Source organism: Pelecanus crispus, chromosome 7, assembly GCF_030463565.1.
Source record: "Pelecanus crispus isolate bPelCri1 chromosome 7, bPelCri1.pri, whole genome shotgun sequence".
NCBI lineage: Eukaryota > Metazoa > Chordata > Aves > Pelecaniformes > Pelecanidae > Pelecanus > Pelecanus crispus.
In genome coordinates this window covers 12,561,029-12,588,171 of record NC_134649.1, presented here as the reverse complement: position 1 = coordinate 12,588,171, position 27,143 = coordinate 12,561,029, and the positions used below count along the sequence as shown (strand labels likewise).

Sequence of the window (27,143 nt, the reverse complement as noted above, 5' to 3'; positions counted from 1 at the left end):
GAGAAATGCCAAATACCCACCAACAGCAACTAGACAGGACTGATAATAGTTTGATATCTTGCAAAATAAAAGTTAGTTAGCAAGACTGCTAAATATCAGCTTTTAAACTCTTTAGTATTTACGTTTAACTATGTCAAGGGGAAAAAAAAAAAGAAAAAAGAAAAATCAACAGCACACATACCAAGGTTTAGACTTAAAATCTCCATATTGTCCTTCAGAAGTGAGGTAAGGATGAAGTAATACCTATTTTCTTTTAAAAATAACAAAAATCAAGTATAATGAAAGCACATCAAGAAACAAGCTGTACAATTTCTGAACTGCACTGTTTATTTTGCTGCTTGAAACCTAAGTGACAGTATGCCACTATAATTATGGGGTTTCTTCTAAACCTTTACTACACTGCAGGTACAGAAATATACGGACACATTTTTGGAGAATTGACATTTTGCAAAATGCAGCAAACATTTCAATTTATACATGAGAAAAGGAAGTGTTCAAAAGGGTATGCATTTCAAGTTATTGCAGGTTATTTCTGTGAGAGAATTTCTGCAGATAAAACATGTTTAAATTTAACCAACAGTAACGTGTCAGTGTATTTAAAATCATGACAAAAATCTTCTCTCTGGTCATTAATTGCCCTTTGACAAATTACTAGGATGTTGTATGTTTAGGGCAAGATGTCAATACAGCATAAATCCCGTGGCATTTTGGTTTTCTTCTGGAGATTAAAGCTGTTTTTTTCTTGGGATAAATGCAGCAGCAAAACACAAACCAGCTGATCAAAAAAGCACTTCTGCCATAACTCCAATAATTTCAGGGCACACCAACCGACAGTAGTTTTGCCATTCCCAGTTCTTTTAAGGTTTACATCACCGCACTGTTGCCTTAAGTATGTTTGTAAAAGCTTGTTTTCTGTTAGGCCAGCTTGCTGACTACAGCCTGGTTGAGAGAATTTAGTTGGTTGGTCCATTTATCTAATGCAGTATACCGTGCACCACCTCTCTTCTGATGATCCAGTTCTAGGAGTTGGTTGACTTGATCAATTCGGCCATGTATAGTGCTAGAAGTAAATAAATAAATAACTATAAATTGCTAATGCATATGGAAATAGGCGCTAACAATAAATCAGAGGTAACATAAGAGGTCATCTTATACAACAGAGACACAAAGTCCATTTCAGAATTCAGCACTTTTATAATATATTGTCCTGGGTAGTACTACCTATTTAGTTGTCATCGCGATTGGAAATCAAATGAACTAATTCATTGGGCAATGCATATATTATCTCCCTAGCTATAACCCACATATAAAGTCTGAAGCAATATGAGGTAAACAGTTCTTGAAAGGCAAGCAATCATGAAATATGGAGATTTATGTAAAAAGAAATTAAAATACGATCCATATATGGGTTTATATCTTCCTAGTAGATATAACAAGTTACCCTCCAAAAAAAATTTTACAAATTGTAGTTAAGTTTTTTCAGTCAAGGCGAGCAGACTACTAATTTGTCAACTTGAAAATGTACTTGAAAATATATATCATAATAAGTAATTTATTACCTAATTCAAAATTAAAGTAAAAACATGCCACTCAATTGCTATATAAAATTTTCTTGGCTGAAGTCTTACAAATGTAATTTACTGCTCATAAGCCAAGCAAATCCAAAGTCAGCATCATTGCCTTTTGGTTCTAGAATCAACCAGTATTGTCACAATGCACAAAAATACTGGTTTGTTGCTTCTTGTATACTTTGATTATTTTAAAGTAATTAAATATCAGTAATCAAGAATAAAGTACAAAGTACATACTTATCCAATATGCACTGCACAAGCAAGCTTTCCACGTCAGCTACATCTATGTTTAACTCCTAAAAGACAAAAAAAACTCATTATGCTGCTACTCTGTTTTGCAACATTAAATCCTTCCGATCTTTATTTTCATATACAGATTTTGGTTTAATTTCTGTTTCTTACTGTTAAAAACTATCAATTCAATAATGATCTATCAAGCTAAAGAACTCCATTCAAAAGTATATATGGCCAGTGATGAAGAGTTCAGTAACCTCTCAGAAAAGGCTGAAGAAGCTAAAGTAAAATTTTTGGAAGCTCCAGAAATGAGTTCCTTTGCTGACTTAAAACCCAGGAAATAAAATTAGACAATAATTATCAGAAAAGAATGGGTCTGTACTCAAAACCATTTAGAAGGCTAATTGCATCTTCTGGCTCAAACAAGTTCTACAAATATTAAGGCTAGCTTGAAAAAAAAAAAAGGCATACACAGTTCTAAAGAGAATTTAAGCACAAAAAATAGGCATCTCTAATACTTCATTATATATTTTGGAATGCTGTGAATTTTTGCAAGAAAAATCAGAGACTCACAGGAAATAGTCATCTATTGTCATTAGTTTCTGATTTTGTTCTTTCCAGATTAGGAAATGAAATCAGTGATTCTAGTATTATAGTCGCTTTGTTTCATTACCACAGTTCTGTAACTCTTGCAACACAGACATCTGAAGATATCTTTTGAACAAAAGGAATAAAAATTTGGATGTTTATGTTTGTAAAATTTACATTCATAATTACATTTTGAATTATGCAAATTTCACTTTTTCACTTTCTCTTCAGAAAAGTGCTTTTCTACACCAATGTGGTAATTGAATACTTTAGAAGTATATTGTAGTACATATTATGAAAAGCATTTGGACGACAGTGCCTCGGTACGACTTTATGGTTTAGTTTATATTTTAGATGTTCTACTTCTGGAAGCACTGTATTTATTTAAGAGCATTTATTCACAATTAATCATTTACTTAAGCTACACTGACACATACCTTAGAAATAAAAGGAATATGTATTCTTGTGTAAGGCTTAATTAATTTTATAAGCACTTGTGTTCTGATGTTTCGCAAAAGCTCTGTAAGAGAAGAAAAAAACACTGTAAAAACAACAGTACTGAAATAAAGATGCAAAACAGCTCCATATAGAACGATACCCTAAATACCATGATCTTTTAAGGTAGCAATTCAGTGAGGTGGGGAAGCACAGCAAAATAAAGGGACCCTCTTTTTCCAGGGATCCAAGCAAGATGTAACTCTGAAGATGGACAGATAAGAGTTGAAAACTGTTTAAACATGGAGCAACATACTCCCTGGTAAAAATTTAAATTATTCAAACCAACTGGCTAAATCATACAGATTATTGCACAGTATGTCTGCCCCTCTAATTTATGCCTAGAATGCTTGCCTTGTACCAACGTGAAAAGAGGTATTCTTAAGGCTCAGAAACTTAAGTCTGTGTGCACTTAACTTCATGGGGAATATTCACATTTAAGTTAAAAGATCAGGGACTAACAGTAAAATTATGATGAGGAATTGAAGAAGTATAAAACAGAGTCTGCATGCAGTGGTGATTTTTCCTTGATAAGACAGTGTAGCCACTGTTTTAGAAATTTGTACATTACTAAGAAAATTTGGATAAAATGAAAGCATAAATTACAATTGTAAATTGACAGAAAAAGAGCTAGATCCATTTTTACCGAACTAGTTACACGAGGACAGTTTATATAATGAAAAATAATACTGAAGACCACATTATGTATCTCAATAAAACTAATGAGATTAATACAATGAGGCAAGGTGTGTAAACATTGTAACCACAAACACACATTCTGTATCACTACAGAGTGAAAAAGATGAGAATGTCTTTTTTTCCCCTGGATATCGCTAGCAGACTATTATCATATCAGGGGTGAAACTCAGATTCTCTTCAATCATGTGATTCAACTGTCCTCCTTCTCTTGCTTTCCAGTTCTGTCATACTTTCTTCCTTAAGCATCCATCTCTCTAATCTTAGACTCTACAAGACTTTGAAGCTTACCAGTAGTCGACATGTAACAGCAGTAGAGGAGTTATATTTAGTTTCCCCTGCTGTTTGCCATGTTCTCTTTTACAAACAAGAAGTGTAAGAAAACCAGGTCTCTGGATTTAACTCTTTTCCTTCATGTAACTATCCAGCCAAATGATCTTTCAATGCCACAGTAAGCCCCACTCTTGATGAAAACAGTAGTTATCTGAAAAAATGGACCCTATATTCAAGTGAAGAGACTTAAATTCTCAGATACGTGACAAATGCAGGGGGTAACTTTATTTTGTCATGTTAATGGAACGGATGGGCACATGTTAGTGTGCTCTCCTGTTTTATTAAGTATAGGTACTATGAACCCAAACATTGTTTTCAACATATACATTAGAATTATGTATCTTGTTACATATTTTATTACTACACATTTATTAATGCAACCTTCATTACCTTGTCTACATATTTTGCCTTTAATCTGAAGCAGAAAATTAACCTTATAAACTAGCAAACATTGAACTGTTGAGACTGACGCAACCAGCCTTCACAAGTAAGGGTTGCCCTCATTTAATCCTTCCAATGGAAGAAAATACTCAGTGCCTAACACCACCATAGATATTGTCTTAGACTCTCCACTCTTGATCACTCTTCATCATTCCTGCAATTCTTCACAGTCATTCCACATGCCTGCATGCATGTTGGCCTTGACCAACTTCTAAAGAACTTGGAAACAGTAAGGGAATCATCCACAAGTAATTACAAAAGAACTCTCATTCTGCCAAGAAGAAAAATAAATGGCGGGGGGGGGGGGGGGGGGGGGGGGAAGAAGCTTACCAAGGAGTGGAAAAAAAGGATTAAGACAGCCTGCAAAAATACCTTCAATGTGCTCCCTTATGAAGGGATCGTCCATGATGTTGCTGTGATTTGTTTTCAGAATCTTCTCAAATTCAGTGATGTCATTATTCTGATAGGCACTTCAGAAAATACAAGAGACTGAATTATTATTTTTAAAAGTTAAACAGACTGATAAGACTTTGTTCTACATCTTCTAAAAAACCTGTATTGTGTCGGTGGCAAATAATTATATTCGGAACCTTTATAAGAAAAAACTGTTTCAAGGTGAGATGCAACAGAAATTACCTTTCTCCTATTTCAATTTTAGTAGCATTTACAAAAGTTTAGCATGAACGTTTAGTTATGTTATACATAACATAACATGTTAGTTAAGTGCACTCTAGTTTCAAAACTTCTGTATTTTAAGAACTTACTCTCTAAAAAAGCCTAGACCCTAAAAATAGCCAACTTTGAAAAGTATCATTACTTGAATTTTGGCTTCATGAAGCCATACTGTATGGAACAAATAAGAGATAGAAAGAGTCTAGAGGGCCGTTGCTGTTTATAGAATGTCCATCTTAAGCTGAATTCTAAAAATACTGGAAGAAATCCTGACTTCCAGGATTGACCATCAGTAATTTTGACATAATATTACTTTTTATATTTTTAGTTATAGCTTATTTGTAGTGCATATATATATTGTTTAACTAGTCAATCTTGTTATCTGAGAAAGGATTACAAAAAGAAGGTGGGTTTAGACATCTATTGTTCGGTAGTGGCACCACAGCATCATTTAAAGGCAAGTGCTATAACCACTGAAACAAGACCTTTTTCTTGATATATAATGGTTTTACAATTCAAGTCTATCATCTTTTCTTACAGGAACAGTCAGCTGTAATAGAGACTATCTACTACCCAATCAAACTTACACAGTAATTTAGTTATATTAAGCTACAGGGTATCAATGTTTAACATGAAAGACACAGTGTTCAGTACATGCTTTCAATTTCTGTTTAATACTAACATCAATCATTTTAAAAACATCATCTGTTTTTCTTTCCTAAGTCTCTGTACTTTTTCAGATTGTTTTTAAACTGGTCAAAAACCCCTCATCCTTTATTATCAGTAAAATGGGCAAGAAAAAGACCAGTTAAATTTAAAGTGGAACTTGAGACGTTTATAAATAGAGTTATGTGAGTGGAATGGACTATATCACACGAAACAAGTAAATTTTACTTCGTAATTAAAAGGAATTTCAGTTAAGTATATTTTATTGTTTATTCCAGAAGTCTCTTTTTACCATATGTAAAACATTCCAGTTCCCAATGTAGAGTTTAGGAAGAATTAAAAACATAATTGTAATCTTTGGAATTGATTTTATCTTCTGCATATTTCTTATCTACACTGCTTTAATTGCATTATTAATTTTAAAGAAGCAGTTATACTCAAATGTCAAGATAAAAGATATAAATTAGGAATATGAATAAAATCAAGATTGGGTAAGGCCATCTGGAGTTCCTTCTGCTTCAAATTCACATGAAACTATGACAGTGAAGTAGAGAAGACACGTCTAAAGTGGGATTATTGGAAACAGTCCCTTAATAAACTGCCAAATCATTTATTCATCATTATGTCAATAATGGATGAACATCCTCACTTTCAGAAACAATTTGTATAAATACAATGGTGCAGCACCATAGCAGTATCAGAGCAAGGTTTGTTCCATAATGAGATCAACTGTGTATTTCAAAAGGTGAGCAGGCATTACATTTTATGCAATGAGAAGTGGGAAAAGTTTTCCTATGCATTGTTCTTTTTTTTTTTTTTTTTTACTTGAAAATCAAAGGCAGGATAGAGTGGATGGAACAGGTTAGCTTCAGAGCACAGTATACAAAAACAGCCTCAGTTCAATTTGCTTCACCCGGTGATCTTAATACCCTAAAAGTTCCAATATCACAGTTGCCTCTAAGAGGTCATGAAGTATGCTTTTGATTTTCACATATGTTTGAAGGATAGGGTAGATCACTTGAGAGTTTGGTTTCATATTCTTAAATTATGAAACTCCTTTAGTAATCATGACACATCCACGCATCCAATTATTCTGTTGGCTTTGGTATGAGATGACAGTCATCTCAGAATCACAGAATTGTTTAGGTTGGAAAAGACCTTTAAGATCATCCAGTCCAACCATTAACCTAACATTACCAAGTCCACACTAAACCTATTAAGGGCAGACTAGACTAAACCATGTCCCAGAGTGCCACGTCTACCCGTTTTTCGAACGCTTCCAGGGATGGTGACTCCACCACCTCTCTGGGCAGCCTGTTCCAATGCTTGACCACCCTTTCTGTGAAGAAATTTTTCCTAATATCGAATCTAAACCTCCCCTGGTGCAGCTTGAGCCCATTTCCTCTCGTCCTATCACTAATTACATCGGAGAAGAGACCAACACCCACCTCACTACAACCTCCTTTCAGGGAGTTGTAGAGAGCGATAAGGTCTCCCCTCAGCCTCCTCTTCTCCAGGCTAAACAATCCCAGTTCCCTCAGCCGCTCCTCATAAGACCCGTGCTCCAGACCCTTCACCAGCTTTGTTGCCCTTCTCTGGACATGCTCCAGCACCTCAATGTCTTTCTTGTATTGAGGGGCCCAAAACTGGACACAGTATTCCAGGTGCGGCCTCACCAGTGCCGAGTACATGGGGACAATCACCTCCCTGCTCCTGCTGGCCACACTATTCCTGATACAAGCCAGGATGCTGTTGGCCTTCTTGGCCACATAATCAGCCAAACCATAAAGACCAGTTGCAGTGCAAGGCGAGACAACTTTATTTAAGGGAAGAAATGAGGGTTTTGCCACTGCATAAGAGATTCACCATAGTAGAAGATAATAGCATGTTTCTGTACCCCTGCCTGGTATAGTATAAATACTTTGGTATGTCATAGTAAATAGAAGTTTCTTAAGGAAAACAGTCTACAAATATTTGCCCAGTATTTATGAAATAACTGTGTTAGCTGTGCAGAGAAAAGCCACCTCTAAAAATATTCCACTTATGGTTTGGACACTACATCTTTTTATTTTTTGTTCTCCAGAAAAATTAAAATCTTACCTTACTAAATTCGTCATTGCTAGAATCTCTGGATCATTTTTGTATGGTTTAGCCTACACAGAACAGAAAGCACAATATGCATGTTTAGGTTTTAAATTTTTTTTTTTCCATTTTCGTCTTTCGGGTAATTTCCCTACCAATTCAGAAAAGTAAGGAAAAAAAGGAAACAGAAAAAAAAAATACCTCCTGAGAGTCAAATGGATTTATTCCAGATTTCATGAGCATGTTTGCTAAGACCAAGTATTTTAAGCAAGTAGTTCTTCTGGGGCTCCCTGATTCATCATAATTCTTGAATGCTTCAAAAAAATCAGTATGTGCCTTTTCAAACTCTCCTTCTCTTAAGTGCATTTTGCCTCCACATTCTGAAAAGAAAACACAGATGAAGAGAAAAGGAACACTGCGTGCTTGTTGCTGACTACAATAATTGTACTCAGAAGTTCCACGCTATTACTAAATAGATTACTGAAATATTTTCAGGAGTCTTTTCATTCTCTGAAATCGCTACGGAAAAAAAAAGCATTAGGGCCTTCACATAGAGCATTGCCATTTGAATAAACCCATTCCAAAGAAGAAAAAACAAAACCCAACCCACACCATAAATCTAGAAGTACACTAATCCTCACAGCCAATAGTTATTTAACCTTATGTTAAAATACTGTAAAAACTATAATGGAATTTATCTCCATTTCAAAGGCAGCTGACTCCCTATATTCATGGAATTTCCCCAATTCTGTTGAGCAAAACCACACAGAAAAATCGAGAAATATTCTATATCTCCTTCTATTTCTGAAGTACCCACTACTGCCTGATTGTCTGTGCAATGCCTACACTAGGGGAAGAGGGAAACCACAACAGTATTCTGGAGAAAGTTTTTTTCAAGACAAACAGCATGCTTCCACTATAATTCATTATTACGGATCATAAATAATACTTTCAAACACATCTTAAAACCCTTCAGTTCCTGATGAATTTTAGTGAGGTGAGACATCACGCACAAATTTACAAAAGGGGATTGCAGAAATAGCAGTCCCTTCTGCTAGCAGTGCTGTCAAGCCTTTGTTTTTATCCCTTGCAAACACCTTTGCATTTATCCTTTGTTGCCTGCCATGGTGTCAAACAGCTCAAGTGTTCCTCCCGTTCCTCTATTGCTTCTCTCCTACAGTATGTGTGGTCAACTGTCCTGCCCTTCTGACCAGTGCATCTGGTACTCAGGCACCAGAACAGCAGAGCTGAAGTCCTACAGGAGGCAAACATTAAATGATGAGACTGTAGCCACTGCATTTGTAGTCCTTTATTCACATATGGTTTGTCTGCCTCTGAATCTACAGGATCCTTTGTATTTATAGTTGGAACTGGAAAAAACGTTAATTATCAGATTTTCAGAAAACTCATCTATGCAACAGAAGTTACATGAAAAATTCAAGATTAACTTGCCTCTGATAACTCCCATGATCAGTGGATGAGGAATGGCTGACTTGATGTGCAATGACTGTTCATATAGTGCTTTAAGTTTTTTGTTATTTTTCTGTGCTGTATACATTTGGATTTCCAAAGCATAGATTTCCAATAGCTGAGTACCTTTTTTTAGATCATCTTCCCCATCATCAGTCTAGGATAGATTAAGTAATAAATACTGTGAAATTTTAAGAGAACAGTGATTTCAGTTTTATACTAGTGAAAAACTGATTACCAAATACTCTCAGTAATTTCTTGTCAGAAATAAGGATATTCCTAAAACTTTAAAATTTTGATATAACTATTGACACAAAACATAATACTCAAAGAACTTATCCTAGGCCAAGTTTTGAAGCCCTTTATTTAAAAAGTCAGTATTTTTCCTTATAACAACTTTCAGAACTTCGCCCTTTATTCTCTCCCACTTTCCTTAAACCACGCTCTCAGTATACAAATGCAACAACTGACACACATACATATAGAGAGAGAGAGACAATACATATGACTCTGCTGCTGCCTATAACAGAAACGTTTCCCAGATATTTGTAACCCATTTTCCATGCTGGAGGAAGAAAAGGGGACATAAACAAGCACAGCAGGCTGCATGGCTAATTTTTTTTTCCCCTTCCAAATGGGAAAGTAGCAACTGTACTTTCAGGTTTGAGTAAAGCTCACTTGGAATCTTTACTATATTTTAAAATAAATGTCTATGCATTATAGATTATTCATGTATGCTTCTCATCCTTGCACCTGACTAAAAAGAAACTTAATCAGCAGTTGTGAATAATTTTTTAAAAATCATCTTTAAGCAAGGAATAAAACACTTATCATTTTTTGTTCACATTATCAAACCAATAACAAACTAAAGCAGGCACGGTATTTCTTCCCTCTGTACTGAAACTCAGCAACGTGCCTCAAAGGCCAACAACAGATGTTAAAAAAAAAAAAAAAAAGTTGTTTACTAAACCACAGTGATTTAGAATATAAAGGTACCTGGCATGACTGATGCAGCTGACGCAAAATCTTTTGTAACTTCCCATATTCTTCTCGTTCTAAGTACAATTTGCCAAGCTGTAATGACAAAAAAAGTTGAAGTACTAAGGTCTGTTAAGATTTCACAATTATAATTTATAAGAGTTAGCTGACCGTGTCACAAACAAAAGCAGAAAACAGCAAGTTATATATTTTACCTTTGTGTTTGTCTTAAACCACAATCTATCATTCTTAGCATCTTTCAGAGCTTCAAGTGTTGTTTCATAGAATTCCTGAAGCAAATCCATCTGACATAAAAAATCAGAATTCTATAATTGTAAACAGCAAATTTGTACCTGTTAATAAAGTCAATCTGAACAAACTAAAAGTGCATGCTTGAACTACAAATTAAGAAAGGTATCTGCATCTTACTGAATGTCTGCTTTTAAATTGTAAAAAGCTTCTAAAGTAACAAAACTAAGTACACTTGCTTTTCTTATATGAAATAGATATAATTAAGAAGCATTCACATTTTGAGATTTGCAACCATCTATCATGCTAGTGAAAAATGAAAGACACCTTATACAAGCCCATCTTATATAACCAAGTAATAAGATTCTTATGTTGTGTAACAAAAGACAAACACTAACAGGCAACATTGCTCCTACTTAAAAGAGGAAAAACAAAAAAAATTTACACATCAAAAAGAAAATACGATTTACAAAGAGAGAGAAATGGTCAAAGGAAAAGATGCTTTCTCCTTTCTATACTATCAATGCTGCATGAAAGCAAGCTCTCAAGCACATCAAACTGTTTCTTTGAATGAACCCAAAAATACAACATCCAAAATGGAAATCAAAGTGCTGAGTGTGACTTTTAACAAAGGTTCTACAGAGAGTGCATTAGTATTGTTTATGGCCATTGTTTTGGGGATAACAGATCTGTGGCTGTACATCCAAGTTAAGAGTTCGAGATTGTCCCTCCAGGTCTGGCTCCAACTGCATTTAGACCAAACACACTGACCTCTGCCAACAAGGTATAGTCTAAGACAATCCTTTAGACTTTAAGAGTAAACCATCATTCAACTATTAAACTTTAATTTCCTATGAGTGGCAGGACAGGAAGGATTGTTGATAACAACAGAGGAGTCATCACTAAAGACCAGTGATCCTCCATATCCAGGTGCTATTTCCAGGTAGTCAGTTAGGGGAGCTTTCTACTCTCCGTAAAGCTTCTGCAACACCAGAAAAGAAAAGGAGCTGGGCTGTGTATCTACAAGCATGTACCTAGCTTGCACAGTACACTCATAGACAGGCAGTATGTAACACCAACACTTCACTGCAAAGTTTTTCAAAGGTTCCCCTCTCCCCACAAAAAAAAAAAAAAAGTATTGTTTAATTACAAATTATAGTTGAGAAGGCACTTATAGTGTATAGCTACTATGCTAAAAAAAAGTATTTACTTATTAGAATAGAAATCCCAGGTAAATATTGCCAAAAAAAGACAAGTTTATGAAAAGTTATGTGTGTTGATAGAATCCATTAAATGTGGGAAATACATTTTAACATACGACAACAAATTAATACTGCAAATGTTCTCTATTAAGATCAAAAACCCTAAAACCAACAGCTGACCATACACAAAAAAGTCCATAGTTAAAAATGAAAAAAGGAAAACGATGAAGATGAAAGAACTGATGATCTAACCTGCTTGGAAGTAGAGATATAATCAAGAATAGAATTGATGGATTTTTCAGAGTAATTCCTTGTAACTGCACTCCGTATGTAGGTCAATAGCTGTTTATATCTGTTCATCATTTCAGGAAAGTTAGTCTAAAGCAAAAACAAAATTACATTGTAATTTTTGTTTTATGATTAAAAACTGAGTTATATCTCGCAAATAAACATACAGCAAAGAAAGCATAGCAGAAAGTCTTTGCAGTAGTGGTTGCTATTAGGAACTTTTAAGTCACCACTTTTTCATAAGCAGCAGAATCAGGAATAACTTCAGCAAGACTGCATGGAACAGACATTTAAAATATTTATCTTAACGAAGAAAACAGAGTTGGCTATACAACTGTTTGGAATGGTTGCATATGCAGCATATAAATTTTTCACTGATTTGTTCTGGTGAAGTACACATACATAGAAACATTACCGGTTTCATTGTGTGATACCTCAGGATAGCAAGGACCAAGCCTCAAACTTTCAGAGAGTATCCACTGACTACAGCAGCTATTTCGCATCCATTTTGCCTTTGACTTGCAACCACCACGTAATTCCCCTGCCACGTCTGTAGTAGCCATTAAAGGTTGCAAAAGACAGATTCTGGCAGATTTAGTTGTCATAGCCATAAGTTAGAATAACTTAAGAACTCTCGATCAAATACCTATTTATACCATTTACTCTCAAGTGATAGCTGTAATTCCTACCAATTTAAAGTTTATTTTAATCATCTGTTTCAGAGCTTTGAATCCCCATTCTCCTTTTTCACCTTCGAGCTCCAAAACCTGAAATAGAAGAATTTTTTAAACTTTATAAAAGCTTTATTCAAACTTAAATTGATTTGCATCTTGTTTAAAATGTATATATCCCATACATGCTTCCCCCCCCTTTGTTCCTTACAAAGTAACGTTTCGCTCTGCCCTGTTCTTCAATTTTACTCTTCCCTGATATTATTGAGAAAGTTAGCAAGGTGTATGTATCTTACTAGTTTTCACAACTTAGCTGATGTAGGAAGGATGAATTGTTATTTATAGATTTTTTTGTTGTAGTTGTTTAACACCAAACACTACACTTTAATGCCACTCCATAAATACATATACACAAAAAAGTTGTAACACCCCCTGCAAAACTGACTCAACCCACCCCTTGACTAAATTAGTCACAAATATACAATTCTGAATTAGTACGGTTTCTTCACATATCAGAAAGGCTTCCAGAAGGCTTTAATGTAAAATAGTAAAGGGAATGTTTTGTAAGTAAAAATTTTAGAAAGTTTTAAGTCATGTATATAATACTGTTATACACTATAAATAAGCCAAGAGATGCAAAAACCTATTTTTTCTTTAAAAAGTTACATCTAACATATTGCTTTCTGGTGGTAGTGTGCAAACATTAAAAATTTAAAACTGGCATGAAGGAAAGAAACTCTCTGTCACTTAGTATTTATACATTTAAAGCTTTGGAATCAGATAGCAAACCAAATATAATACATTACATAAGACACTGGGGAAAACACCATTTCATTTTAAAAAACAAATGGCTCTGGCTTCTACAGTTGACACATGAAAACACAGTTAGGACTGTTTAATTAACTTAGTAAATCTGGAAGATTAAAAACTCAGTTTTGCGATAAAATAGGACTATTCCATGTTCTATTTATGCTCCCCGAGAATGATCCTGAAAGGCAGTCAGCCCGGAGTCCAAGTTGTCCAATGATAAACTTAGCACATTACTAAATTAAAACATAAACATTACTCTTAAAATTCCAGAAAATAACTTAAATGGTAAGCAAATATTTTTAAACGTGAATTAATATAAAAATAAGAGATAGAATATAAAGGCAGAAAACCTTCTGAAAACTGCTTAATGCTGCTTTGGGATCATCTTCCTTCAAAGCTTTGGAATTGTAGTATTGGTTTTCCAGATCCACATTTGGTTCAGAATTGCTGTCTTCAGAGTATTCCTGTTTTAAGGAAAAAAAGAAAAAAAAAAACCAAATAAAAATCAGAGGAAAAGAGAAGGATTCAGAACATCTAATATTATGCTGAAAATGGATAAAATACAGTAAGATATATTGCTCAAACTGACATGGAATGCTTGCATATTAACAGAAAATCTTCAGTTTTAGAGCATGTAACAGGTATGGACTCTTAGGATGAAATCATCTCTCTCCCATTACTAGGCCAGCCTCACCATCCACCAACACTTGCCTGTCAACAGATTTCTTTCTGGACTAATGAACTCATAGCTCTACCAATTTCGCCTTTATGCCAAGTAGAGACTGTATTATTAAAATTCTGCCAATTTTGGTGTTTAAGGACAGATGGCTAATAGCGTATGTCATTTCTGTACGGGGGAGAGAACCTACTGGTCACTAGTCTTCTAAAGGCGCTCCATTATATGACCTTTGCTATCCATAGAAAAGACTCTGGCTGAGCTGCCACACGAGTAATGATTCAGCAACCCGGGATATAAAATGCTTCCATGACTCTCTCTAATCTGCCTTTTTATGCTGTTAACGATTCATACTTGTCGAAGGAAATTAAAAAAAAGAATAATGATGATCACGCCAGCTGATTCAGTGCTGAGAAGCAGGAGATGATTGAGAAAATGCTAAAGATACTGCCAAAGAGGGTGGAGTGGGGCATAGGCACAATAATTAGTCAAATAATTACCCATCATGTACACTAGCGCCAAACAAATTGAAGAATTTACTTCTACCAATTATTACTTCATTTAAACAAGAAGTACTCTGAGGCTTTTTCTGATGAAAAAAATGTAAGCATTTTATCTTCTTTTGCTGAAGGATGATGTTGCATGTCTGAATTACAAAACACTAACAAACTCAAATAATTTTATTTGAGGTTTACACGAGTCAAAAATATTTCACACCTCTGCATTTTCAAGCCAACTTCCCTCAACAGAATGCTGAGCTACTAGGAGATGAACTGTTTACCAGAATCTGTTTAAATCTCAAAGTTACTGTCCTCAGAGTAACCTTCCCTTGTACCAGTATAAACAATGCATAGTCAGGTGCCCTTCTTGAAGCTGGAATTTCTTCTTTTACTGTACCTCATGAGGCACATTTATTCTTTTGTTCATTCATATATTGCTAACATTAATGGACTCCTTCAAAACTGTGGGAAGGAATTAAAAAAAGATGAGGCAAAAGAGAAGTTTTAAATTAGCTCTCGCTTCCCTACAGTGCAAGCAAATCTTTCAGAGTTTAAGTTTTCTGAAGTTCTAATGGAAAAATTAATTATGGGAGCTCACAGTTGGCCCAGATTTTATTGAACACGGTCCTTGAGACATCTATCCTTCAACCTGCTAATATTTCTATTTGTTAGACACAGGCAAGTTGCTCATGTATGTATGTATTTATACTCACATGAAGCATTAGTATTTAGTGAGTCAATGGACCTAAAAGCCTACTGAATTCCACAAACCTGTTTTCTGAATTCCCAGAGAACTATAGAACTTCATACTGAAAACTGCAAAGAAAACAGGAAGCGTCTTATTTCATTGCGCAGACTTTCATTTTGGTTAGCTTGTTTTCGTAAATTCTTTACCCTATTGATCGAGCACTGATGAAGCAGGTAGAACACCACGCACATGACGTCAACAGCTGTAAGCCTATCAGGCACCTTACGAAGATACAGGCTGCCAAAGCTTAAACAACATAGCATTTAAGATACATGTCATCAGCTGATGTCTTGTTTGTACTAAACTTGAACAATGGGGAATCCTTTTGGCAGAAGTATCTATTTCTAAAGATAAAAGGAAGGCAAACTAAATTAATTCCTTTTAGGAAGCAATGTGCTCTGTTAGCCCAAAGCCAGAAACATCTGAATGTTCATCTTAGCTCTGGCAGTGATTCTGGATGTTGACTCATGCAGGAAGCCTTTTTTCAGATCATTTTTTCTCAATGCTACTTAAGTATCCCATAAAGCTATTTTCATAATAATATTAATACATAATAAAGAATAAGTGTTAAGTCAAGAGATCTTTTTTCCTAATGGAAATGCTTTGAAATGCATCAAAGGTGGTGTTTTATGTTCTCACAGCTATATTTTTCCTTCACTTGATGCCTATTTGCCTCACATCAAATTTAGAATGTTGATACAGACTCAGAGGTCTAAGGGAGACAGGGCTTTCCTACTTCCAGAAAATGTAATGTAAGCTGCTTACTTTAAAAGACATATTTAGACTTAATCGCTGCGCAGTATGATACAAATGTGAGAACATTCGCCTTTTGCCAAAAGCAAAAGGAAAGAAGGAGGAAAGGAAAAGTGTGAAACTGTATCTTCAAAGTTCAAACTAAGAATAAAGATGCATCTCCTTCCCAGTACTGAAAACAGAAAAGTTATTTTAACAATAAATTCAGATACCAAACACCTAACCTTTCCTCACCCTCATGTTTAACACCCCTGCTTCCTGCCTGAACAACTTCCCCAACTCACCCCTTTTAGGTAGAAAGTTTGTTGCATCAAAGAATGCAGTACCAAAATAAAAGTGCACAAAAATTAGGCAGAGTATCAGGTTTACAAAAAGCATTTCTCCATAACTCTAAAAATCTCTGCTATACCATCTAGACTTAATATTCTGCACAGTGAAGAACACCCTTAATTATAACTTCAAGATATAAAAGCACCTGTGTGATACACTTTAGCGCCAGCTGATGCAAAAAAAGTAACAGGCCTAAGAATTTTTTTTTATTAAGGACTTGGTGATATTTTTTAAATGGACATCAACACTGTCAGTACAAATGAAAACAACAGATGCCTGAGTACACAGAACTGGTCTTTGAAACCCACTTAGTTCTCTTTTCCCAAGAGGATCAAAACAAAACAAGTGAGTTTTTTTATTATTACTCACAAAATTAGAAAGCCCTGATACAGCTTTAAAAAAAAAGTAGTTAAAAAAAAGTTAAGACATTATTTCAGCATTGCTCCTTTGAAAATCTGCATGTTCTAAATCTCGTCAGTTATAAACAATCCAATCCCATCGCATCACTTTTGGGGGGAAGAAAAATTACCACACTAGCTCAACTGTAATGGAGATAAAACCTCTGATGTAGCTTAGTCTGTCTGGAACATAGTTCTTTCAAATAATTTTAATGGAAGTTAAATTAGTACCGAGGAACCAATTTAATTTACAAGTCTTTATTACATTACATATTAAGTTTTCGCAAAACTCATTTCATCTAGTAAACAGCTTTAAAACATTAAGCCTCAGCTTCTAAAATGAACACACACAGAAGACAATTCACCCCAGTCAGCTTTAATCATCCTTTTTAGGGCATGGATCCCTTTGCAGTTTCTCCAGCACCGAAGGCAGGTTAAGAGCATCCAGTGCTCCCCGACTCTTTCTGTTCATTTCTGGCCCTAGCATCCCCTTCCCCCTTCACTGCAGCGATTCAACATTTCATGCTGTACAAGTCCTTGCTGATGGCTGATCCTGCTTGGGTTGAGAAAACAGGCCTGCCAGTGCTTACACAGACGCAGTCCTGAAGCTGGTGAGCTATGGCAGAGGAGCAGGTGACCAGGGAGGGTAAGAAAACCAGCTGTGGCTTCCGAAAACTGTAGCAAGAGCCTCAGTCAATGTGGTCTTGAGAGACCATACAGAGCTCTTGAAGCATGGCACCTCTCCTCACAGACCGAATACATAGATAGCTATGACATAGTCGGCATCACATAAACATGGTGGGACGACTCACATGACTGGAATGCTGCACTGGATGGCTACAAGCTCTTCAGAAGGGATAGGCATGGAAGGAGAGGCAGTGGGGTGGCTCTGTATGTTAGGGAGTGTTTTGACTGTATAGAGCTCAACAGTGGTGATGATAAGGTCAAGTGCGTATGGGTAAGGATGAGGGGGAAGGCCAACAAGGTGGCTGTCCTGTCAGGAGTCTGCTACAGACCACCCAACCAGGATGTAGAGATAGATGAAGCGTTCTACAAGCAGCTGGCAGAAGTCTCGCCATCACTAGCCCTTGTTCTCATGGGGGACTTCAACTTGCCGGACATCTGCTGGAAGTACAACACAGCAGAGAGGCAACAGTCTAGGAAGTTCCTCGAGTGTGTGGAGGATAACTTCCTGATGCAGCTGGTAAGTGAGCCTACCAGGGGAGGTGCCTCGCTTGACCTGCTGTTTACAAACAGAGAAGGACTGGTGGGAGACGTCGTGGTCGGAGGCCGTCTTGGGCTTAGTGACCACGATATGATAGAGTTCTCGATTCTTGGCGATGTAAAGACAAGGCGCAGCAAAACTGTTACCATGGACTTCTGGAGAGCAGACTTTGGCCTGTTCAGGACACTGGTTGGGAAAGTCCCACAGGAGGCAGTCCTGAAGGGCAAAGGGGTCCAGGAAGGCTGGGCCTTCTTCAAGAAGGAAGTCTTAAGGGCGCAGGAGCGGGCTGTCCCCTTGTGCCGTAAGACCAACCGGCGGGGAAGACGACCAGCCTGGCTGAATAGGGAGCTTTTGCTGGGACTCAAGGAAAAGAGGAGAGTCTACCACCTTTGGAAGAAGGGGTGGGCAACTCAGGAAGAGAACAGGGATCTTGCTAGGTCATGCAGGGAAGAAATTAGAAAAGCAAAAGCCCAGCTAGAACTCAATCTGGCCAATGTTGTAAAAGATAATAAAAAATGTTTTTATAAGTACATCAACAATAAAAGGAGAGCCAAGGAGAATCTCCATCCTTTGCTGGATGGGGGGGTGGAACATTGTCACTAAGGACGAGGAAAAGGCTGAGGTACTTAACGCCTTCTTTGCCTCTGTGTTTAATAGCCAGACCAGTCATCCCCAGGGTACTCAGCCCCCTGAGCTCAAGACAGGGACGGGGAGCAGAATGGAGCCCTCATAATCCAGAAGGAAGCAGTTAACGACCTGCTACGCCACCTGGACAAGTGTATAGGGCTGGACGGGATCCACCCGAGAGCACTGAGGGAGCTGGCAGAGGAGCTCGCCAAGCCACTTTCCATCATCTATCAGCAGTCCTGGTTAACAGGGGAGGTCCCTGATGACTGGAGGCTTGCCAATGTGACGCCCATCTACCAGAAGGGCTGGAAGGAGGACCTGGGGAACTACAGGCCTGTCAGCCTGACCTCGGTGCCAGGAAAGATTATGGAGCAGTTCATATTGAGTGAACTCAACAGACAAGTACAGGTCAACTGGGGGATCGGGCGCAGCCAGCATGGGTTCATGAAAGGCAGGTCCTGCTTGACCAACCTGATCTCCTCCTATGACCTGGTGACCTACCTGGTGGATGAAGGAAAGGCTGTGGACCTGGACTTCAGCAAAGCCTTTGACACAGTCTCCCATAGCATTCTCCTTGGGAAGCTGGCAGCTCATGGCTTGGGCGGGCATATTCTTCGCTGGGTAAAAAAACGGTTGGGTGGCCGAGCCCAGAGAATAGCGGTGAATGGAGTTAAGTCCAGTTGGCGTCTGGTCACGAGCGGTGTTCCCCAGGGCTCAGTTTTGGGGCCAGCCTTGTTTAATATCTTTATCAATGATCTGGATGAGGGGATTGAGTGCATCCTCAGCAAGTTTGCAGATGACACCAAGTTGGGTGGGAGTGTCGATCTGCTCGAGGGTAGGATGGCCCTGCAGAGGGACCTGGACAGGCTGGACTGATGGGCCGAGGCCAACTGTATGAGGTTCAACAAGGCCAAGTGCCAGGTCCTGCACTTGGGTCACAACAACCCCATGCAATGCTATAGGCTTGGGGAAGAGTGGCTGGAAAGCTGCCTGGCCGAAAAGGACCTGGGGGTGCTGGTTGACAGCCGGCTGAATATGAGCCAGCAGTGTGCCCGGGTGGCCAAGAAGGCCAACAGCATCCTGGCTTGTATCAGGAATAGTGTGGCCAGCAGGAGCAGGGAGGTGATTGTCCCCATGTACTCGGCACTGGTGAGGCCGCACCTGGAATACTGTGTCCAGTTTTGGGCCCCTCAATACAAGAAAGACATTGAGGTGCTGGAGCATGTCCAGAGAAGGGCAACAAAGCTGGTGAAGGGTCTGGAGCACAGGCCTTATGAGGAGCGGCTGAGGGAACTGGGGTTGTTTAGTCTGGAGAAGAGGAGGCTGAGGGGAGACCTTATCGCTCTCTACAACTCCCTGAAAGGAGGGTGTAGTGAGGCGGGTGTTGGTCTCTTCTCCCAAGTAGTTAGCGATAGGACAAGAGGTAATGGGTTCAAGCTGCACCAGGGGAGGTTTAGATTCGATATTAGGAAAAATTTCGTCACGGAAGGGGTAGTCAAGCATTGGAATAGGCTGCCTAGAGGGGTGGTGGAGTCACCATCCCTGGAAGCGTTCAAAAAACGGGTAGACATGGCACTTCGGGACATGGTTTAGTGGGCATGGTGGCGTTGGGTTGATGATTAGACTGATGATCTTAGAGGTCCTTTCCAAACTTAATGATTCCTAGTTTTTACTTTCATTATAAATAAACCAGCCCCTAAGCCAGCAAACATGAAATTGCTACTCTACCCTTAACAGGTTTAGTGTTGGACTTGGTAATGTTCGGTTAATGGTTGGACTGGATGATCTTAAAGGTCTTTTCCAACCTAAACAATTTGATGACTCTGTGAATATGGTACATGAACTTGGAGACCCTAATGCTCTATCAGTGATATTTAATGATAGATTTGTGGTATTCTAGGCGATTAGAGTGGCACATTAACCTGGTAACGTTAAACATGTACAAAACCAAAGATACAAATATTTTGTGAAAACTGCCATTCATTAGTTACTAATTTTTTCTTGTCTCCTCTCTTGCCTAAAGCACTACCCTAACCTCTGCATTGAAAATGGAATAAGCTAAACTTTTGCTTCTCTGTGTACCATTCACTAGCTGTATAAGAATCAAACTCCTACTTTGCAAACCTTTTCAAAAAAAAAGGGAAAGTAGCTATCCAGAGGATAACTTTCCAGACAAAAGACACAATACAAAGAGTTCTATTTCTGTAGAAATTTATCCTTCAAGGACATTGTTAATAATACTTATTACTGTCAATTTTCAATTGCTGGTAATTTTACCAAATTCCAACCACTGGGCTGACTCAAATCATTCTTTTTTTATGAAGTGCAATTGTTTCTGAGAATAAGTCTGGTACAAATTTGATTTTACTTCAGCTAACTTTGTTTCATAACCACGGCATTTAGGAGGTCTGCTAACTCTAGGATTTGGAGCGAACACCCGGTATTTTGCAAGATTAGTGATGTGGGCTTGGGGGGGGGGGCAGTTTGGTTGGTTGGTTGTTTTTTTTAAAGAAACAACACAAATATGCCCAAATGAGGCCAACTGGGAAAAAAAAAAGAAAGTAACTTCTCAATATACTAATATATGAGCTTGCCAGATAAACTTCTTGAACATTTCATCTACAATGAACATGCAGTATTTTCACGTAGCTCATATGCGCTGGCCGCAAAGTAACCAACTGAACACCATCCCGGTGCTAAGTACAACTTTCTTTGCATTTGCCCTTCCTGGACCACTGGCCCCCAGGCACCAGGACAAAAAGCAAGTAACAGTTTCTATGTGCATTTGACACTGGTATCCAGGCACATGAATATAAAGAAAGCAATCAGACTGGAATGCAAAAGAGTAAGGGGGAAAAGAACACAGACAAACCATGAGAATAAAAACAAGAGTGTGATTTGTGTAAGAAGTCTGCAACCACTCAACCATGCATTAGGAGTCCTGGTTTTCTTTTCCACATTCCAGCTCTCGCTGCTCTTCTGCTCCTAGTCGCTAACTCTGCAAGTCATCTAGTGCCTGCTGGCTCACACTGGGGCTGACACCAGGAGTAAGAAGCCTGTGAAGCCAGCGATTTGCAGTGGGGTCGGTACAGTTCCATGGAAAGACAGTGCTCTGCCTTTGTTTTTTTTTTTTTAGCAGAAGTTGGAAGATGCACAGGAATGAGACAGGAGATTGCAGAAAGAAACAACTGGTATTATAACATGTAAAGGGTGCTGACAAGAAGTGCCTTTTCTTTCTACCTCTATCACACAGCTCTCCTATAGTTACAGGCATCCTTTTCTAAAAGTCCATTTTTTAGCATTACTTAGATCTAATTTACTTCTGTTTAATACCTAACTGCGTATCAGATCCTGGGGAGCTCTGTTCTGAACAAAGTGCTACATAACACTCTCTCTCAAAAAAAAAAAAAAACCAAACAGCCAAACCACACAAACCTCCAAACCCCAGAACTTACTGACACTTGTCAACGTACAGACAGAAAGAATTTACTAATTATTCTCATGCTTTTTGCCTCAATACTTCCTTCTGAGACATTATGGTAATGAATGAAATAAGCCCCAAATATATTAAATCTGTGTTTAAAGATGAGTCTGAAGAGAATGCGTAAAATAAAATACCGGGACACACACTGAATCCATATAAAATATGAAACAGTAATTAATTCAGAGAACAGTATAACCCATGTCCTCTCTGAAACTGATTTTTTTTTTTTAAAAGAAATCACATACTAATGTAATTAAACATAACAAAGAAACAGAAGAGGGTAACGTGGATCTGCTTGATTCGGTATTTCCCTAGTTCTAATAGTTCTAAATGCTTGTTTTTGCAGTATTACCACTTTCTTGTTTGCAATGTATATGTATTTTTTAAAATTATGGCAATACTGAAACAAAGAGGTGGGAAGAGATGACAATACTTGCATGAAATTTCAACAGTATCTATTAAAAATGCATCGATATAAGGTAGGAAAATTTCCCTGTCTACTGATGAGATTGCTATCAAGTTTGGTAACATACAGAAATTCCTTTTGAAATGAAGTATATTTCTTCCTGTTGGAAAGGAAGAGCAAACCAATTCACATTGACAAAGCTGCCTTTCTAATAGCTTGAACTAAAAAGACTGCCTATTTCCTAGTAACACAGCCTGAAAAGGGAAACCCTCAGTGGTCTGAAGGTATGGTCCCCATATTTGAACCATATCAATCCTCATGAACCTGTAGCTATCTCACCAGGGTGCAGACTGCTGGCTGTTCATTGGAACTGTATGCAGCTCTTCTACTGAAGTCACTGAAATAATACAACTCCATAACATAAAAAGACAAGCTGCTCAGCAAACAGATTTGTCTATCCTTCCCCCAGATTAATTTTGAAGTTGAATTTCAGAACACAACAAGATGTCTCATTAAGAACACTGCAGACAAATTCCTTACTTATTTAAAACTAAACAAAAAAATCATGTAGATGTATTACAACAACTGTCAATGTGTTGTCATTGTGCCTGGAAGAATCAATTTCTGGCAAAAGGCTGAATTTAGTCTCAAAGTCAATGCTAAACATAGCTTTTTGTCTGAGACTGAAAACAAAAATGTAATTTACAACAGTCCTTCCCTCTTCCTCCTTATCCACTCTCAAGCTGAAACTAGTAAAAAGAACCTGGACTGAAATCATGTAAGGCACCTAACAAGCACCAAACAGGAATTAAAATTGAGTGGTTTTCATAATGACCAGTAAACATTATTCTGTTCATTGAAGCATGAAGTGGAATAATCCATGTAATAATCAAGGCTGTCACTGTACATTACTAGCAAATTGTGAATCTAGGTCCAACCACCTACAAATATAAATAATTTTTTTTCCTGGTATCAAGATCTCCAACAGATAAAGTTAACTTCTATAGGAGTGGCTGAGGTCATTTACATGCAAAAACTTGACCTTTAACCCAATGAAAAACTAAGCAGAAAGAGTCAGCTATGATCTGTAAAGTGGGTAGTCTTCAGTTGTTTAACAGTGCAGTAATTACTCTAATTATAGAAAAATCCATGATGAAGCTGGGAAAGAGCTGGGCCTTCAGAATATCTGTCCACATTTCAGTTAAGTGCAGAACATGCATACTTAAGGAAATGTAACTGACTGGTTCTACATACTCAGCAGGTCAAGAGCACATTTAAAGAGGAACAGCCATAATCACTTCTAATAGAAGCTGACAAAATGAAAACTTTTTTGGAAGTCGTCTTTTCACTACTATTTTTATGCTAGTAGCTACCCTGGGAGACCTGAATCTAGTTTCACCATACTGTATTTTGACAAAATAGCTACTACTTCTCTCATTAACTGTTTCTCTAATTTCTGTCTCTCCTCCTATTCCTTAAAAAAAAAATTCACCAACACTCACATGTCCGCTTTTATTTTTAATTCCGTACTGTTCTGAGTATTGTTTTCTCTTGTATGCATTTTTTGGTCTCAAACCCTTCTGCAGCAGCTTTTACACTGAACTTGAGAACCATGCATCCCCTTACAGTCTTCTCTTAATTTAACTAGATTTATATCAACATGGAAGGACGAAATCAGGCCCTGTCTTCAGGGCCCTTAACTATTTTCCAAAACAATTTTGCAGAACACTGCAATTACAGTCTCAAGCACATTTGAAAACAACATCCAGTCATGGTTTGTTAGTCCAAGAATGCTGAAACTAGTCTAGCTGGAACATTTTTCTTCTTAAATTCTGGTGGAATTTTTCCATCAGTTATAAATCCAAATTAAATTTTAAAAATCTGTCTTATTTAAAGATGCAGCTTAAATACTATTTGATGCTTTACATGGGAGTTACATACTGAAAAGAAAAAATTGACATGCTCCTAATTATTACAAGCAGTATTTTTAAATTTTGGAAAGGTCTGGGCTAGTGGTAATTAATGATGATGAAAATGTTCCAGGAAAATTAACTACAGTCAGGGGCTGAAATTTGCCACAAGCAAGAAGTTTCAGGAAGGTTTTTCCAATGAGGAAGAAAGTGCTTCAGAAAAAAAGAAATACGGGAAAAAGTGTTAGACCAGCAATTATTCTTGGTGAAAACTGACATAATGCATCATGAGCTTAGAGCTGCACTTATGCAAATTTACATGTAGGCAGCTGCATTTAAAGATTGAAAAATGCAATTCAATGGTTTCTCTACATGTTCAGTTCTCATGTTATGGATATTCAACATGAATTCTGCTGTGTTTAGTATTCCTTTGATTGTATCACATGGAAAAATAAACATAGTATTTTAAATCAGGACATGGATTTCAGTGTTAATGAAAATGAATGGAAATTGATATTGGAACAAACTGGACCAACAAAATATTTTTAAGTCACAGTGTATTTCCTTCAGAAACCTTGTTTCTAAAAGTTTGTGAATTCATTCATGGACTTAAGTGGAACACTAACAGTTCTTGGAATACCAACACAAGCAGCTCATAAGGTTAAGATGACAATGCATGTCAAACAAGTGCTCTTACATGAACTTGAAAAACTTAAAACCAAAACCAGATGCTTTTATTCTATCTCCAATGTCATCCAGCCGTTCTGAGCAGCTCCTAAGAAAAAACGCCCCGCAACTATTTCAAATAAAATCAGACAAGTCCTTTAAGTGAATTCATAAGCAGCAATGATTATCAAATAATTAGTTAGAAAGCAAGTCTTCCAGAAGCCAGCGTCTGGGGTTTTTCAGTGAAATTGCAGTACTGCAAATACACGTTCAGCTGAAATGAATGAAATACAGACTCTCAAGCCTCAACCATACACAGCTTTTTTTTAAAAATGTCTCTGTTCTAAAATCCTATACAGAGTTCAGAAAAGCAAAAAACCAACCAACCAAACCTCAAGCTCCAATATAAGATAGTGGCAAGAGAATTACAACTAATCAGACAGCATAGAAAACGTTTTGTTTCAAATATGACAGCTATTTAGTTTACTAACCTCCCCCAAGATGGTTTTACTCATTGTAAAAAAATCGGGTTTAATAATTTAAAGATTTGTTACACCAAAACAATCCCATTACGTTACCAATTTTCCCCTGATAAACTGGTCTGTTGCTAACTGCAAGCAGCATTTTTTGAACTGTAAAAGCTTATGTAAAAGCTCAGAACAAGACCTGATGTCAAAATGTGACTAGATAGAACATGAAAACCCCCAAACCCTGCAATTAAAAAAAAAAAGGGGGGGGGGGGGGGGCAAAAAGCTCACTAAGACTGAAAAGGCAAAAAGTTAAAAACGAGTACACCCTTGGCGTGTTGCATCAGAAACCGGCTGTGTGGCCATTTCTCCTCACTCCCCCTTCTCTTCCCCCCGCTTTTTGCTCAGTTTGACGCTCACGCAAGCACACGAATGACATCTACCCCCAAGGACCCCTCGCAGCCGCGGGTGGGGAGGGGGGCGGGCAACTTTATGACTTTACTTCGCGCCCGACACTTCGGAAGAGGCGGGAGGAAGGAGGGAGGCAGCGCGCCGGAGCCCTCCCCTCACCCTCGCCCTGACCCCTGCGGAAGACAAGCGGGGGCCCGGGCTCGCTGGGCCCGCGGGGGCCAGCCCGGGGCCTAGCTAAGTTCCCGGGGCCGAAGTTGGCCTGGTTTTTCCGCGGAGAGGCGGCAGGGCGCCGGGCCGGGCCTGCTCCGAAAGCAGCACCCGCCCCTCGCAGCCCCTGCCCGCTGCCCCCACCCCTCCTGCCCGGAGGGAAACTCATCCCGTCAGCGCTCCCTCGCGGGGCAGCACCCGGCGGGGCTGCGGCGGGCGGGCGCCCCGCACCGGCACCGGCACCGGCACCGGCACCGGCACCGGCACCGGCACCGGCCGAGGCGGCGCCGCCCCCGCAGGCCCCCGCGCCGCGCCGCCGACCCCCCGCGCCCTACCAGGTCGTAGTCCTCTTCATCATCGCACATGAAATCATCCTCCATGTCAGACATCTTGGCCGGAGGACGGGCGGGGGGAGGGGAAGGGGGCCGGCAGAGGGAGGAGGCAGCGGGGCCAGCCCCTTCTCCCACAACCCCGCGCGGCGCTGCCCAATGTGGCTCCGCTCCGCCCGGAACACGCTGCCGCCCGCTCCCCTCCCGCCCCCGGCCCGGGGCACACGGAGCCCAATCAGCGCTGCACCACCGCCGGCTTCCTCTCCCTGCTAGCAACCGGCCCCTAGCAACCGCGGCCCGCCTCCCGCCCGCCCTGGCGGCCTCGGGGCGGGGGACGCGGCGGCACCCCCTCGCCGCCCGCGGCCGGAGGCGCCTCCCCGGGCGCGGCTCTGCCGCCGCCCGCGGGGGCCGGAGCTCGGAGCCCGGGGCGCGCCGCGGTGGCGCCGGGGCGGGCCGCCGCCTGTCCGGCGGTGAGCGCGGCGAGCCCGGCTCCCGTGCCGGGGCTGCGAGTCTTGTGACCGCGCGTCGCGGGACGGGAAATTCAAAAAGCCCGGCCGCGC

At 39.0% G+C, this 27,143-nt stretch overlaps 1 protein-coding gene across 3 annotated transcripts; it reads right to left on the bottom strand.

Annotated features, from left to right (window-relative positions):
- Nucleotides 1–226: 226 nt before the first annotated feature.
- COPS2 (COP9 signalosome subunit 2) lies at nucleotides 227–26,664 on the bottom strand. Of its 3 annotated transcripts, none has more exons than XM_075713842.1 (13): nucleotides 26,590–26,664; nucleotides 13,797–13,910; nucleotides 12,655–12,732; nucleotides 11,930–12,055; nucleotides 10,442–10,552; nucleotides 10,245–10,322; nucleotides 9,231–9,405; nucleotides 7,980–8,158; nucleotides 7,797–7,849; nucleotides 4,731–4,828; nucleotides 2,831–2,913; nucleotides 1,809–1,867; nucleotides 227–1,060 (listed from the first exon to the last, which is right to left on the bottom strand). In XM_075713842.1, exons 1-13 carry the CDS (start codon nucleotides 26,641–26,643, stop codon nucleotides 916–918), a joined length of 1,353 nt encoding a protein of 450 aa, XP_075569957.1. In that variant the 5' UTR covers nucleotides 26,644–26,664; the 3' UTR covers nucleotides 227–915. The 3 variants fall into 3 exon arrangements, with proteins under 3 accessions (XP_075569957.1, XP_075569960.1, XP_075569958.1); XM_075713845.1 differs by having other exon boundaries at nucleotides 10,442–10,531; XM_075713843.1 differs by lacking the exon at nucleotides 26,590–26,664 and adding an exon at nucleotides 21,576–21,632.
- Between the last annotated feature and the right edge of the window lie 479 nt (nucleotides 26,665–27,143).